Here is a 14,494-nt window from a genome sequence, read left to right on the forward strand (position 1 = left end):
CTCCCTTGTCAGGTCTGAGTTGTCACCCAGCCCCCACCCCACTTTGCTCCTCCTTATCTCTTGGCCTAGAGAGTCTCAATGCCAGCCTTCCTGCCCCCGCTGAGCTGGGTACCCTGGCTGGCCGGCAGGAGAGGAGGGCAGTGGGAAGCAGAGGCACAAGGCCTGGCATCCTGGTGGCCCTGCTAACCCTGGACCTGCCTTGGCCCCTCTAGGCTAGCACTCTGACATGCAGGAGGTGACCCTGAGCCTGTTCATGCTCCTGGCAGGTGAGTTCCCATCCCCCCAGCGGCCTTTTCCCCTGGACCCCCAGTTGGGTGGTGGCCAGGCCTTGTATCTGTCTCGTGTGCTTTTCTGCCCCCCCTGGGAGGTGGTGACTATTAGGACAGCATCTCCTTGAGGATAAGAAGTGCCACACCTGTGATTTCCAGGGACACACAAGGACAGGACTTCTTACAACAGCGGCTCCCATGGCTGAAGAGTCACCATCTTCCCCGTCCTCTTGGAAATCTGAGGGCGTCAAGGACAGGGCTCAGTCCAGTGCCACTGTGTCTTTAATACCTCCCGACACTTTGTTAGGAGGGGTGACAGGGAACCTAGTGGCTATGCAGGAAGTTACCAAAACCTTCTGTGCCTCTGTTTCCCCACCTGTAAAAATAAGAATAATAGCACCTACTCACAGGGAGTCATTGTGAGGATTAAATGAGTGAATATTTGAAAAGATTAGAACAGAGTAAGCACCGTGCGTTTGTGCTTCAAATGTAATTAAAAAGTATTAATCTGCCTTTATTAGAGTTTAAGCCCAGAGCTAAGGCAGCCCAGTGCTTCTGGCCAGAATTTAATCCTAGTCCTTTGCTTTCATGGTGTTTCTTTCTATCCGTTACATTGGGTAAGACTAGGATCCGTCCAGCCCAGTGCCACTGTTTTAAATAAAATGCATTTAAGTTGACAATAGTGAGTCACTTTAAAGGGGCATAGTGAGCAAACCCTAGGACAGGTGGGTATGAATATGGCGAAATTGGTAAGACAGATGATGCGAATGTCTGGATTTGGGGAAATAGGGCTCTAAGAACTGAAACCGTCTGTCATCTTGGCAAGAAAAGCCCCCACGTTTCTGCAAGGAGGCATGGATTCACCACGTCTGGAAACATGAGATCAAAGGCCTCCCAGATTAGATCCAATTTCAGGTGGCAAAACGCTGTTGTGACTCAAAGGTGTGGAGCTGAGTAGGATAGTCCATGTCTCTGATAGGACATGCCGAGGCAGCAGGTCTGGGGCAGGACCCCTGTCCCTTCTTGGGGGAGCCTCTCCCAAGGCCCCCAAGGCTCCACAGGCCCTGCCCAAGGGCTCTGCCCAGGCTGCATCACCATCTCCTCTCCTACCTGCTTCTCCCTGCCAGGCCTGCCTGCCCTGGATGCCAACGACCCAGAAGGTGAGTCAGACAGGACTCTTTCACTTGTCCCACCCTCAGATTCTCCTCTGGAACCTCCACCTCCTGGCTGTGGCCCTGGATTCATGTTCTTGTTTCTTTCCTTGCAGATAAAAACAGTCCTTTCTACTATGGTGAGAGCTTGCACCCCTACTTACCCTCTCCCCAACCCCACATACTACTTCGTGGCAAGGGTCCCACACAGGATTGGATGAGGGTCTGATGCGTGACACAGGGCAAGGACAGGAAGGGACATCGGGGCACTGAACAGTAAACACAATGGATTAAAACAAGAGATGGCTACCTGGTCTTTGGGGAGGTTATATTCCAGCAAGATAGTCACATGCAGGAAGTGAGGACAGTTCACAAGAAGCCATTGTCTGGTTCAAGTTAGCTGGCTGGGAGAAGGGCTGACTTGAGAAAACTTCCTGGAGGAGGTGAGCTATTCCACTAAACTCCTCATGTGGCCTCCTGGTTCCACTGATCTGCTCCCTCTCTTCTCTGCTCTCACCTTCTCCAGGCTCCTCCTGCTCCAACCACACAGGCCTCTGCTGCTCCTCAGACATGGCAGACTCACTAGTGGCCTCCGGCCCCTTGCACTTGCTAGCGCCTGCCTGGAACACCTCCTTATATACACACGGCTCGCCCTCTGCCTCCCTCAGGCCACTGCTCCCATGTGGCCTCTCCAGAGAAGCCCTCCCTGACCACTCTTTCTAAAAGAGCTGCCCTCTGACTCTCCCCTGCTTATTTTTCTTCAGACCGCTTTCTGCACCTGACCCTACATGAATGATCTTGTTTGCTTGTGTGTGAACTAGAATGTGTGCACGTGGGATTGTGTCTGTTCTCCAGCTGCTGAGCCTCAGTGCCCGGCACATCGGAGGTGCTGAAGATGTACTTATCAAGTGGCGGGGGGGACAGGTGGGGAGGACACAGGCTGGCATTGCGGTCCCCTCTGTTTTCCTCCTAGACTGGCACAGCCTCCGGGTCGGTGGGCTCATTTGCGCAGGGGTGCTGTGCGCCATCGGCATCATCGTTCTTATGAGTGAGTGGAGGAGCTGGCAGGAGTGGGCAGGGCGGGGCTGGGGTCCCCTCCCTTGAACACTCACCTCTCCCCCAACAGGCGGGAAATGCAAATGCAAGTTCAGCCAGAAGCCCAGGTAAGAGGGGTTTCCAGCATGTCTGCCTGATGCTGGCTAAGACGCTTCTCAGCGAAAGAGCTCTCTCTCCCGGAAGGAGGACAGGCCTCCAAGCTCTGACCTTAGGAGTTCCTGTCACTAAGATTTCCCAAGTTTATTATTTATAGTTGATAATCTCCAGAGGGCCCCAAATCCTGAAACGCTTTGGTCCCTGGGATTGTACAACGCTGTAATGGAAAAATAGCCAGGAAGAGATGTCTGGGCAAACTGAGACTGCTCTAGCACTATGGGAGGTGACAAATGTGGGTGGACACAGATCTCACCACTTTTGTCCCCTTAGTCACCGTCCAGGGGATGCGCCACCTCTCATCACCCCAGGTGAGACAGGGACGGCATGGGGCTGAGGGGAACATGGGAAATGAGCAGTGTGTGTGTGTGTGTGTGTGTGTGTGTGTGTGTGTGTGTGTGTGTGTGTGTGTGTGTGTGTGTGTGTGTGTACATATGCACACTGGAAAGAAAGGCGGAAATCCACCCTCCCACACTGACCCTATCACCTCTCCCAGGCTCGGCCCATAACTGCTGAGGACAGACCAGCGGAAAGAACACGGAGAGCCTTTCTGTCCCCAGCCTCAAGAGCCTGAACTCCAGGATGGAATTCTCCCTCCTGTCCTCGGACTGCCTTGCCAAGGCTTCAGCTCACCTTTCAGGGGAGGATTTCTTTGTTCAATTCTTAATCTAAAATGGCCTTGCCTCCTGCCCAAGCAGCCTCAAGACTCCCTATGTGTTCAATGGGGTGGGGCTCGGAGCGATCAGGGGAAGGCGGACATGCACTTGGGACTGGCACCAAAGCTGGCAGTTGAACCTCCTTGTTGAGAAAAGCCCATGGGCCTGCTCCCTCATGGCTTGGTGGATGGCACTGGCCCTGCCCTCTGCCTCCACGGCCATGAGAGCCTCGTGTGCAGTGTAAGATTTTCTAGTGGTCAAGTGGGGGATGCTTTTGAGGGTGAAAGAGAACTCTAACAAGATGGAATTGGGGGGACACACTGGGTGGACACTGGGACCACCCCAGGAAAACTAGGATGTAACCTCATCCTACCATGATGGAAGTGTTCAGATAGTTAATTATTATAATAGTAAGCCCCTACGACCAGCTCATTCATCCCTGAGACTCCACTTTATTATGAGACCCTTCTAAACGTCCAGATGTTCCTGTTGGACCTTTACACAATTCCCCACGATGCCCCTAATAATATATAATGACCACATGGTGTGCGAACCTCCAACAAGCCTCAAACTCCCTTGAGACTCCCTGATACCCAAAAAGGCATCCAAAATGTTCCCCAAAACTACCCCACACATTCCTAAGACGCTTCAAAACACCCAAAAATATCTCTTCCAATGTCCCGAGACATGACCCCAAAAAGAGACTCACAATACCCTCGTGGCCTGTTCCCCCATCACGTCCTTTATCCCTGAAACATCCCACGAGGCTCTCCATAACGCAGGCCCACCCTCTGAGACCCTGCAGTAGCCCCCACAAGCAGCCAGATCGCTCCACTGGGACCCCCTGGGACCTCCTCCCCTCCAGAGCACCGCTGCAGGGACACCACCCCCCGTTCCCCCTCACCCCTGCCCCTGTGCTGTTCACGGGACACCCTCTCCCAATGACCCCCAACAACGGGTGGGGCGGGTACACAGCGCCTTTATTGAACTCAGACATTTTCTGTCCTTGCTCTGATCGCCCACCCGGGGGAGTACCCGGGGCCTCCAGAGACACCCCCCGCTCGCCCACCGCCCGCCCCGCGCACGCGCAAGGGGGACAACGCCCGGCCGCGCTCCGCAGCACGCATGCGCACACGCCGCCGGGGCGGGAGGCGAGCCGGGCGCGGAGACCCGCCCGGAGGCGGAGACGGCAGGGAGGCGGGGCGCTCCGCCGGGGCAGCGATTGGCCGCGGGGAGTTCGGGGGGACGAACGCTGTCGGCTCCTCGGCACTTTCATCGGGAGCGGGCAGGGTGGGAGTGGGTTGAGGGCGGAGCTTCCGTACCTCGCGGAGCTCGGCACGGGCCCCCCATCGTGACCTCTGTGTTCCCGCTCCGTGCGGTCCCCCAGTCTGAGCCCCCAAATCGCCTTTGATGAGGGCCGTCTGCCCCAGCCACGATGTTGCTTCAGGCTGGAAGGACAGTAGGCTGGGAACTTCCGTTCTCCCCGCCCCTCCCTTGGGCCCGGATCCTCCAAGAAGGGGGCTAAGGGCTAGAACTCTGGCTGCAGAACTTGGCCTGTGATCAGTATCTCTTAAGACCACCCAGCACCCCAAGCCGGCCCGGCAGGCCAGCCAGGGGCGGTGCATCCAGGGTCCCAAGACTCCCCACGACAGCTCCCCAGCCTCTTCGGGGTCCTGCACGGTCTCAGGCACTGAGGTCTAACTCGTGATGCTGGTAGATCTGAGTGGGACCCTTAAAGCAAGCGGCGAAGAGGAAGCGTCGTCCGGCCATGGTGATGTGGCTAAAAGCACGGGGGGCCACCAGGGCTGGGGGTCCCAGCTCCTGCAGCGGCTCCAGGAGCCCCTTCTCAGGCTCAAGGCGGAACACCTGGCTGAAGGCGAAGTCGCTGCCCAGGATCGCCAGCTGGTCCCTGGCAATGAGCAGTGGCTGGAAGACGTGGGCGCCTCGCGAAGGAAGCTTCTGCAACAGGCGAAACATGGAGCCGTCCCAGCGCATGACCTGTGGGGAGGGGAGCCCAGTGAAGGCCTGCGGTCCCGGGAGGCTCGGGAGACCCTTGAGTAGCTGGGAAACAGAAGCATGTAGGTCCCCCAATTCCTGAGTGTTATCTTCATAAATGTCACCACCCAGCTGCTCAGACCACACACTCAGAGCTCTGCTTGACCTTTCTCTCAAGCTCACATCCTACATAGAAGCAGTTAGCAATGGGCCTTGGAGGGGGTAGCACAAGCCAGGCTTGAGACTGCAATTAACTCCCATCGAGGGCTGGCTTTTTATCACCAGCCACCCACTGTGGGCTGGTCTCTCAGCACTGTCCCTACCAGAGCTGGACATTTCTCCCACCTCCTCTGGCCCTACTCTGGCCCAGCCTCCTCTCTTCCTACCTGGACCATGGCTGCGGCCTCCTCCCCGGTGTGGGGGCTGCTGTCCCTGTCGTCACTGTCTGTTCCCTACACAGAGACCCTGTGAACACCTGAGTCAGAGGCGGGCTCTTCCAGGTTCAGAAAGACAGCACGCAGAGCTTAACATCAGTGTCAGCCTCGGGGCTTCAGTGTCAGGGCGGGATGGGCATAGCTGGCATGCCCATCAAGTCCTGGCATGCATCAGAGTTACTGAGCCAGCGTCCGGGGTAGAATCAGAATCTTGGGGCCAGGGTCAATACTGGGGGACAGGGAGTCATTTAGAGTCAGTCAGCCTTGAGGGGTCACAGTCTTGGCACCCGTGTTGGGATGGCATCATCGTTTAAAGGTCAGTATGAAGGCTAGGAGTCAGAGTTTAGAGAATGAGCAAGATAGGATCAGTGCTGAGAGTCCAGCCCACACGGGGGGGCTGGTGTTAAAAAGCCAGCCCTCAATGGGAGTCAAGTGCAGCCTCAGGCCTGGCTTTTGCTCCCTCCCCCACCTGCTGCCCACCGGACTGGGCCCAGCCTCACCATGGAGTCCCCGATGTAGCGGGTCAGGCACAGGAACACGTCTCCACCAGCCTGGAAGTGACGCGTGGCATAGACATCCTCGGCCTCGGGGATGTCGGTGCGCCTCTCAAAGCGGCCACCAGTCCAGTGGAAGAGCACGGGCCGCTGGGAGGCTGAGGCCAGCAGCAGGTGGGGCCGGCCATCCAGCTCCAGGGCCTCCGCGTCTGTGTCCCGGTGCCAGGCGTGCAGGCTCTGGCGTGGGTAAAAGCCAGGCCCATCGAGGCACAGCAGCGTGGTGCTGCCTGCCTTGGAGGCGTCAGCCACCACGAAGCAGGGCTGCCCGTCCAGCCACAGGAGCTCAGCATCATTGGGCCGTAGCAGCCGCCGGGGGGCGAGGGCCTGTGTGGGGACCAGGCGCAGGCCAGGGCTGGGCCGGGCCCAGAGCTGTGAACCTCCCCACAGGCGGGCAGCCAGCACAAAGAGGCGTGGGCCCAGCACCAACGGCTTGCAGGACACCACTGAGGGCGCTGTGGAGGAGGTGGGGACAGGTCAGGCCCGCCAGGTAGGCAACCCTGTGCGCAGCAGGAGGGGGAAGGGGCTCACCTGGCAGTTCTTCCTCGGGCTGGAAGCGCTGCAGGCCATAGTCCCAGGAGAGGATCAGGCAGCGGCCAGCGAAGGGCTGGGCCAAGATTATGTGGGGCTCCCCCTGATAGGAGAAGGGCTCCACGCCCAGCGCTGACTCCCCGACCGTCTGGAACCAGGACAGCTCTGGGGGTGGCAGGAGAGAGTCAGGCAGGCCCAGGGACCCCCAGGATCCTCATCACTGAGCCTCAGTTTACCCATCTCTGAAAGAAAGGCCCTTCGTGGTGTTCACCCGATAGGGACATGGAAATGGAATCTTGACCTATAGCTGTAATAGCTCACAGCAATAGGGTAATCCTTCTTTTCTAAACTGTGTGGCGTCATCGAAGAATCCCTTGGAAACAGCATCTTTGTTCATTTATTTACAGCATCCCCACTTTACAGATGAGGAAAGAAAGGCCAAGTGGCACGGGCAGTCGGTTAGCCAACAAAACCCATCCTTCCCGTCCTCCAGGAAATGGACTTGGAGCTGACCTCCAGGCTACCCAGCCGGAGACCGTGTCGTCCTTACACCCCCACTCACCACCCTTTCCAGAAGTTACGGTGGCTGCAGAGCAAACTCCCAATGGGACAAGGGCAGATGTGAGGGCGTAATGTTCGCCTCACTTGCTCGTGTCAAAACAGCATGTCTTGGGCTGGCTCTCTTTCCCCTCCTTCTCAAAACCTGACACATGGGCATGCCACAGCCTGTCTTCAACCAGGAAGACAAGGACAACGCTGCCGCATCCACCTGGAGAGCTCACTCCAGACCTTCTGCCCTTAATTCGTGATGTTTTGAGCCTTTGTTATAGCAGCACAGCTTCCACGGTCATTGGTGTGCCAGGTTCCCCCGGCTTGTTAGTTGTTTATTACAACTAGGTTGTAATATTTCATTCTACGTGTCAGGCCCTGCTTCTAGGTGCCAGGGTTGAAGCAATGAGCCAAACCAAGAATGACCACCCAAGGGGGAATCTTTAAAAAATGGCCATCACGTTAGCTCCTGCTCAAAACCTGCCATGGCTTCCCACGGCCCCCAGGATGAAGTCTACTTGCCTCTCTGTGTGGCTTTGGAAGTCTTGCACGATGAGGCCTCTGCCACCTCTGGCCTCATCTGTCCCTCTGCTCACTCCCCAGAACCACGCCTGTCTTCTTTTGATCCTCAAGCAGGGCAAGCTGTGTGCTGCCGCAGGACCATAGCTCAGGCTTTTCCCTCTCTCTTCCCTCTGTTCTTCATGTAGCTACATCCAGATGTGCATGCCCTCTTCAGAGAAGCCTTCTCTGGCCCCCGTAGGAATCCCCCCTTAACCTCTGCTTCACTCCTTGTATCGCAATGTGTAGCACAGTTTATTTATGTAGTATTTTATTTCATGTCTATCTCTCCAACCCCCAGGACTAAAAGTCCCAGGAGGCCAGGGCTCAGGGCCATCTTGGTCACCACAGTGTGATCCTTACCTGTCACAGGGCTGGGCACCGTGTAGGCTTCAGTGAATGCTTGTTGAATAACTTGAATCAAGGGGGATCCCTAATTTAAATGCCCTTGTTCTATGAGTCCCACAGACCAAAAACAGGTCTTACACCTAGAGAGTAAGTATTATTGTTATTATTGCATGAATAGCATCTGCGTAAAGACCCTTCAGGCTTGAACTCAAATGTCCACTCCTTCGGAAAGCCCTTCCTGTTCCTCCAGCTCTGTGTGGCACTGGCCCTGGCTCTGGGCTCTCCCGTCCTGGCCCAGACCATCCCAGGCTATCACTGTCTGACATCGGTCTTCCTCCCTCCGAACAATGGGCTCTGGGCTGGCAAGTCCAGAAGTCTTATCATGCTGGGCCCTCTGCACTGCCCAGCATCCATAAAGGCACCAAAGTATATTTACGGAAAAGCAAAAGGAAAGTAAATACTAGCGAGGTGATGTTGCAGTTCTCAGCACAATAGGTACTTTTCAAGTGGCCAATTTTACATTAACAAGAGTGAACATTTATAAGGGCCTTCCATCCCAGGCTCTGTGCCCAATTCAGGCGCGGGGGCAACGTTGAATTCTCACAGCAATCCTATGTCACTGTTTATTACCCCCATTTTACAGATGGAGAAACTGAGGCTCAGGAAGGTGATACTGCTTGCTCAGGGTCTGCCAGGAGATGGCAGGACAGGGAGTGAGGCGAGCTCCTCAGCCCTGGAAGCCATTTCCCAGATCTCCCGCCTTCTTCTGGGAACCCCTGCTATCCCTCCCGCCCCTCCGGGAAAGCCCCCACCTATGGCTCTGCACTTGAACGTCTTGGGGTCCAGGTGGCGGAGCTGCATGTGGGCCAGGGCAGCGGGGCCCGCACAGGCCCCAGTCCCCACGCTGGCATTCACGGTGGGCATCCACTGCAGCAGCCAGAGGACGCGGCAGTCACACTGGAACGGGTTTCCGCGGAGGTCCCTGGGGCAAGAGGCCGGGGAGGGGCTGCGACCCGGCTTCCACCCCCTGGAGGCCATGCTCCCCTCGCCCCCTCCCCAGCCAGCAGCCAGGATGGGGCCCCGCAGGTGGTGTGAGAAATGCGTAAGAACTTGCAGCCATACTCGTGTGCCAACCAGAAACGGGCACGGATGTCCCCTCCCCCTCCCCACATCCCAAATCCCCTGCCCTCCCATCCCCTTTGAGCCTCACACGTGCGTAAGGGTCTCCAGGCCTCGGAACAGGAACCTAGGGAGGGCCTCCAGATGGTTATTGGCCAGGCTTCTGGGGGTGGGGAGAGGAGAAACCGTCAGCAGCTGCCAGCATGCCCTGTGTCCCTGCTCAGTGGCGCGTGGACACTTGTCATGGAGGGCTGGGCAGTGGAGGCACGCACAGGTGTGTGAGTGAGCGAAGTCCTCTGAGAGCATTCTTGGAGATGGAGCCAATCTCGTTGTCCTCGATGAAGCTGTGGAGAGAAGGTAGGGTGAGGGGAAGCCCGCTGAACTTGGAGGAGCACAACTGTCAGAAGCCATAGGCCACCGGGAGGTGCCGAATTCATGCCCACAACATCTTGAATAATCTCAGGAAAGTCACTCAAAAACCTCCCCTCACCAAGGTCTCAGCCCACGATCCCAAGAATCTGGCCCTGTGATCACTGTCAGCCTCACCATGGACACTGCCACTCCCATCACCACCCCCCATGCACCTGCATCACCACCAACACTGCCACTATGACCCCTTATGGCCAACACCGGTGCTGGCAGCCCCAACACCCATGCCTCTATCACCGTGGGCAGCCCAGGACCAATACCTGTCATTATGCCCAACACCACACCCTACCACTGTCACCACCAACACAGGCACCATCGTCACAACACCAACACCACCACCCAGTCCCACCATCAACACCAACACCAATATCATTATTGCCAAAGCCCACACTGACAACGTGGATAAGCCTAACCAGCAACACAACCTTTGTGATCAACACCAAAAAGACTGCCACCTTATCACCCACACTGCCACCCTACCACACACAGCAGCATGAGCACTGCCAACATCAACAGCGTCCCCATTATGCCCAAGACGCACAACTTCACCCACCACCAGCACCACCACTGCCATGATTTCCATAAACACCAACACCGTCACCATCACCATCAACCCAGTATCAACAACAATGCCATTCATACCAACACCAACCTCTTAACCACAACCATCACCAACATCAACACCAACGCCATAACCGCCAACCTCCTCCCATCACTGATAATCATTGCCAACACCAGCCCTGAAAACTGCGTCATCAGTATCACCCATAGCATCATCACCACCAGGGTGGCTGTTTTTATCAACATCATCTCACTCCATCATTATCAATAACGCCATCGCAGCCGGGCTCGGTGGCTCAGCCTGTAATCCCACGCCTTTGGGAGGCCAAGTGAGTGGATTGCCTGAGCCCGAGGGTTCGAGACCCACCTGGGAAACTTGGCAAGACCTCATCTCTACAATAAATCAAAAATTAGCCAGGCATGGTAGTGCAGGCCTGTAGTTCCAGCTACTTGGAAGGCGGAGGCGGAAGGATCACCGGAGCCCAGCAGGTCGAGGCTGCGGTGGCCGGGAGCGGCCACTGCACTCCAGTCTGGGCGACAGAGTGAGACTCTAACTCAAAGAAATAGTAATCATAACGCCATCGCTTCCCTGTCAGCAGCAGGATCACCACCATCACCATTATCATCAACACCATCACCAACACCAATGCCAGGCTTGTCATACCGTCATTGCGCCACCGCCACCACCATCATCAATACACCCACCATCAGCATTCTCACAGTACCATCACCACCACCTGAGCTATTTCCTGTTCATCTGAACCATTTCCTGTCTCTGACTTCTTTGCATGTATCCTCCCTGGGCTTCCACAAGTCAGGCAGGGCCAGAAACGGGCTCTAGTTATCCAGGCCCTTCGTGGTCCTTGAAACAGAGGGGCGAAGTGAGCAGTCTGAGATCACACAGCTGATCAGTAGCCCTGACCCCGCTCGCAGAGCTAGGCCTTTTGCCCTTGTCCAGACACCTCCTCCCCAGGGCCACAACTCCTCTGTCCCCCTACTCTGGGATCCACAGAGAGATTCCTTTTTCTCCTCCCGGGTCCACCTCCCCCCTCCTCTGGCCTCACTCACAGGTACTGCAGGTGGGACAGGCCCGCAAATGCATCATCTTCGACCATGGAGAAGGTGTTGGATGTGAAAAGGCTGGCAAGGGAGCAAGAGAGAAGTCTTTCCAGAGATGCTGTCCCCATCTGACATTTTAACCTTGGCTTCCACCCTCAGCCCACACAGGCATAAGCACACACCTGGGCACACAGGTGTATGTGCAGGGACATCCCATCCCCTCCCTCGAGCTCAGCCAGGCCCCACTCACAGCAGGTGCAGCGATGGAATTTTCAGGAAGCTGCCAGCCTTCAGCTGGGTCACTCCAGTCCTGACAAGTGAGCTGGAGACATGGGCAGCAGGTGAGGAGACAAGCACCCTAGTGCCCCAGTCCCGAACCAGAGCCTTCTGCTGCCTGGAAGACCCTGGCATGCCACCCTGGCTTGGGTGTGCGTCCCCTACCTCCTTGCTTGGCATTCGTTCTCCTTGCTTGGCAAGAACCCTGACAGCCCACCCCCTGGCTGTTCCTCCTCCCAGGCCCCAAATGCTGCTCCTGTGGCCTGGAATGTCCCCCCTGCTCCTTTCCAAATCCCAGGTGTCCCCTTTCAGGCGCCCCAACATCCTGTGCTGTCCGCCTCCCAAGATCTTGACAGGTCCCTCTCTCCTTGGGGACACCACATCCCTCCCCAACCGCTGGGGTGGCAGGACTCCCATCCCCACGCAGACGCAGAGGGTCGGACACTCACAGTGACAGCAGGGTCGGGGAGAAGCTCGTGGGCAGGTCCGGGGAGCCCTCGCACAGGGCACTGTCTTTGGAGCAGGAGCAGCGCAGAGGACACTTTCCCTTTGGGGGTCTCCAGGACACCCCCGCCCCGGCCCCGGCCAGCAGTAGCAGCAGAATGCCCGCCCCTCCCATGCCCCTCACCCCCTCGCCCCCGGCGGAGGCACCTGCTCCTCTCAGCCCAACCAGCTCGGCCCAGGCCACTACATCTCTGCCAGGCACCCCTCCATCTGCCCGCAGGCAAGCTCTGCCCTGGCTTTTCCTCCTCTTCCTCTGTCTTTCTTCCAGTCGGCTTTCCTCCTGTACTTCTTTGGCGTCTCGTTTTCTGTTTCTCTTTCTGTCTCTGCCTTTCTTTCTCTTGGTATTTCTATCACTGTGAGTTAGTGTTTCCCACTTTCTGTCGCTGTTTCTGTCTTTGCCTCTCTTTCTGTCTGCCTCTCTTTTTCTGTTTTTCTTTCTGTCTTGGTCAGTCTTTCCGTCTTTAGGTCTCTGCCTGGTGTGTGTGTGTGTGTGTGTGTGTGTGTGTGTGTGTGTGTGTCCTGCTGCCTGGTGTCTGCACTTCTCTTCTCCCTCACCCCCCTCCCAGCTCCCTGTAGCCTCTTTGCCACCTCCCACGCCCTTTCTCCCCGAGGGTTTGGGAAAGGGGCTCACTGGGCACGCGGTGCGCCAGGCAGAGCAGGGCGGGAAGGAGGAGGGGGTCAGAGGTCATAGGAAGAGGTCCCTGGAGAAAGGACTGGATGGCCGCCTGGGCGGGGGAGGGGCCGCCAGGGGCCGGAGTCGCCCTGGCCACTCCCGCCAGCCCCCTCCCCAGATTCCCCACTAAACCCCATTCGAAGAGCACGAGGAGGATGTCACCAGGGTGGGGACCGGATGGCTCCGCGGACAAGAGGGGCGTGGGAGGAGAGGCCATTAGGAGTTGAGGTCAACACTGGCCACTCCCAGCCAGCCCCCTCCCCCGAAGGGTGTGGTGGGGGCTGTCGCCAAGGCTCAGAGGGGCCAGCCCGGGTCCGGCTGCTCCCTCTGGTGGCCACACTCGGCAGAACCCACAGCTCCCTTCCCCACCCTGAAATTAACCCCTTGAGTGCCTCCCACCCATTGAGGGTAGGGCATCGATCCCCAGAACGATGATGATGGTGATGCCCTTCCTCAGCATTTACTCTGCACCAGGCCTTGTCCTAAAAGCTCATCTATTAACTCATTCTGATTTCACCACCGCCCTCCGAGATGGGTACTCTTATCATGGCTATTTGACAGCTGGAAAAACTGAGGACAGAAGTCTCGAGTAGCTGGAACCCCAGGTTACTCAGCTAGGGGCAGAGCCAGCATTCAAACCCAGGCAGCTACCTTCACAACCTTTTCATGGGAGTTTGCCTTTTGTCTTTGGATGTCAGAATCCATGGTTATATGGATAATTGGTTGTAAGTAAGCTTTTAGCAATTTGGATAGATTATTTTCATTAAATAAGAAAAATAAATAAGCCAGGCTCGGTGGCTCAGCCTGTAATCCCGCGCCTTGGAGGCTGAGGTGAGTGGATTGCCTGAGCCCGCGGGTTCGAGACCCACCTGGGCAACTTGGTGAGACCTCATCTCTACAATAAATCAAAAACTAGCCGGGCGTGGTAGTGCACGCCTGTAGTTCCAGCTACTTGGGAGGCTGAGGTGGAAGGATCGCCAGAGCCCAGCAGGTCGAGGCGGCTGCGGTGGCCGGGAGCGGCCACTGCACTCCAGTCTGGACGACAGAGTGAGACTCCAACTCAAAAAAAAAAAAAAGAAAGAAAGAAAAATAAATAAATGACACTTGTCACTCAACCTGAAACAGTAGTGATATTTACTGAGCACTTACTTTGTCCCAGCCTTTGCATCAATTTACTCATTCCTCACAACAACCTGTGAGGTGCCTAGTATTGCTATCTCCTTTTACAGATGGGGAAACTGAGGCACGAGGAGGTTAAACGATTAGCCTCGTGGCACTGGCCAGATCTAAACCTAGCCACTAGGTTGTAACACCTCATTGCCTGGGGATCAGAAGACTCGCCCCTGAGACTGAAGAATGCACACAGCCTCCTTCACCACTGGTCCCCATTCCCAGAAGCCTCAGGGAGGACAGCGGGCTTAAGGGCACCAACTCAGATCACACAGATCTGGGTTCGCAGCCCAGTCCTCTGTGACATCAAGGCAACCGGTCCTCAGTTTCCCAGGCAGTCGTGGCATCCACTTTCCAGATGTGAAGAGGACTCAGATGAGGGTGGCAACTTATCCTCTTGCGGTTCAGCTCAGGGTGGGCGCCTCGCAGTGGTTGGCAGGCTTGGGGTGGAC

At 56.6% G+C, this 14,494-nt stretch overlaps 2 protein-coding genes across 2 annotated transcripts; one reads left to right on the plus strand and one right to left on the minus strand.

Annotated features, from left to right (window-relative positions):
- Positions 1–226: 226 nt before the first annotated feature.
- On the plus strand, positions 227–3,155 carry FXYD3 (FXYD domain containing ion transport regulator 3). Its single transcript, XM_008068578.1, is given in 6 exon segments — positions 227–266; positions 1,397–1,429; positions 1,537–1,560; positions 2,394–2,583; positions 2,903–2,940; positions 3,126–3,155. Coding segments are annotated over 6 exon segments (345 nt in total). The 3' UTR covers positions 3,146–3,155.
- A 1,089-nt stretch (positions 3,156–4,244) lies between these two features.
- Positions 4,245–13,650, minus strand: LGI4 (leucine rich repeat LGI family member 4). Its single transcript, XM_008068579.2, has 9 exons — positions 12,145–13,650; positions 11,670–11,741; positions 11,429–11,500; positions 9,643–9,714; positions 9,462–9,533; positions 9,064–9,233; positions 6,797–6,961; positions 6,215–6,720; positions 4,245–5,283 (listed from the first exon to the last, which is right to left on the minus strand). Exons 1-9 carry the CDS (start codon positions 12,312–12,314, stop codon positions 4,969–4,971), a joined length of 1,614 nt encoding a protein of 537 aa, XP_008066770.1. The 5' UTR covers positions 12,315–13,650; the 3' UTR covers positions 4,245–4,968.
- Positions 13,651–14,494: the final 844 nt, after the last annotated feature.

The sequence above is a fragment of the Carlito syrichta genome, unplaced genomic scaffold (genome assembly GCF_000164805.1).
Source record: "Carlito syrichta isolate Samal-C Ts95f unplaced genomic scaffold, Tarsius_syrichta-2.0.1 Scaffold311223, whole genome shotgun sequence".
In the NCBI taxonomy this organism is placed as follows: domain Eukaryota; kingdom Metazoa; phylum Chordata; class Mammalia; order Primates; family Tarsiidae; genus Carlito; species Carlito syrichta.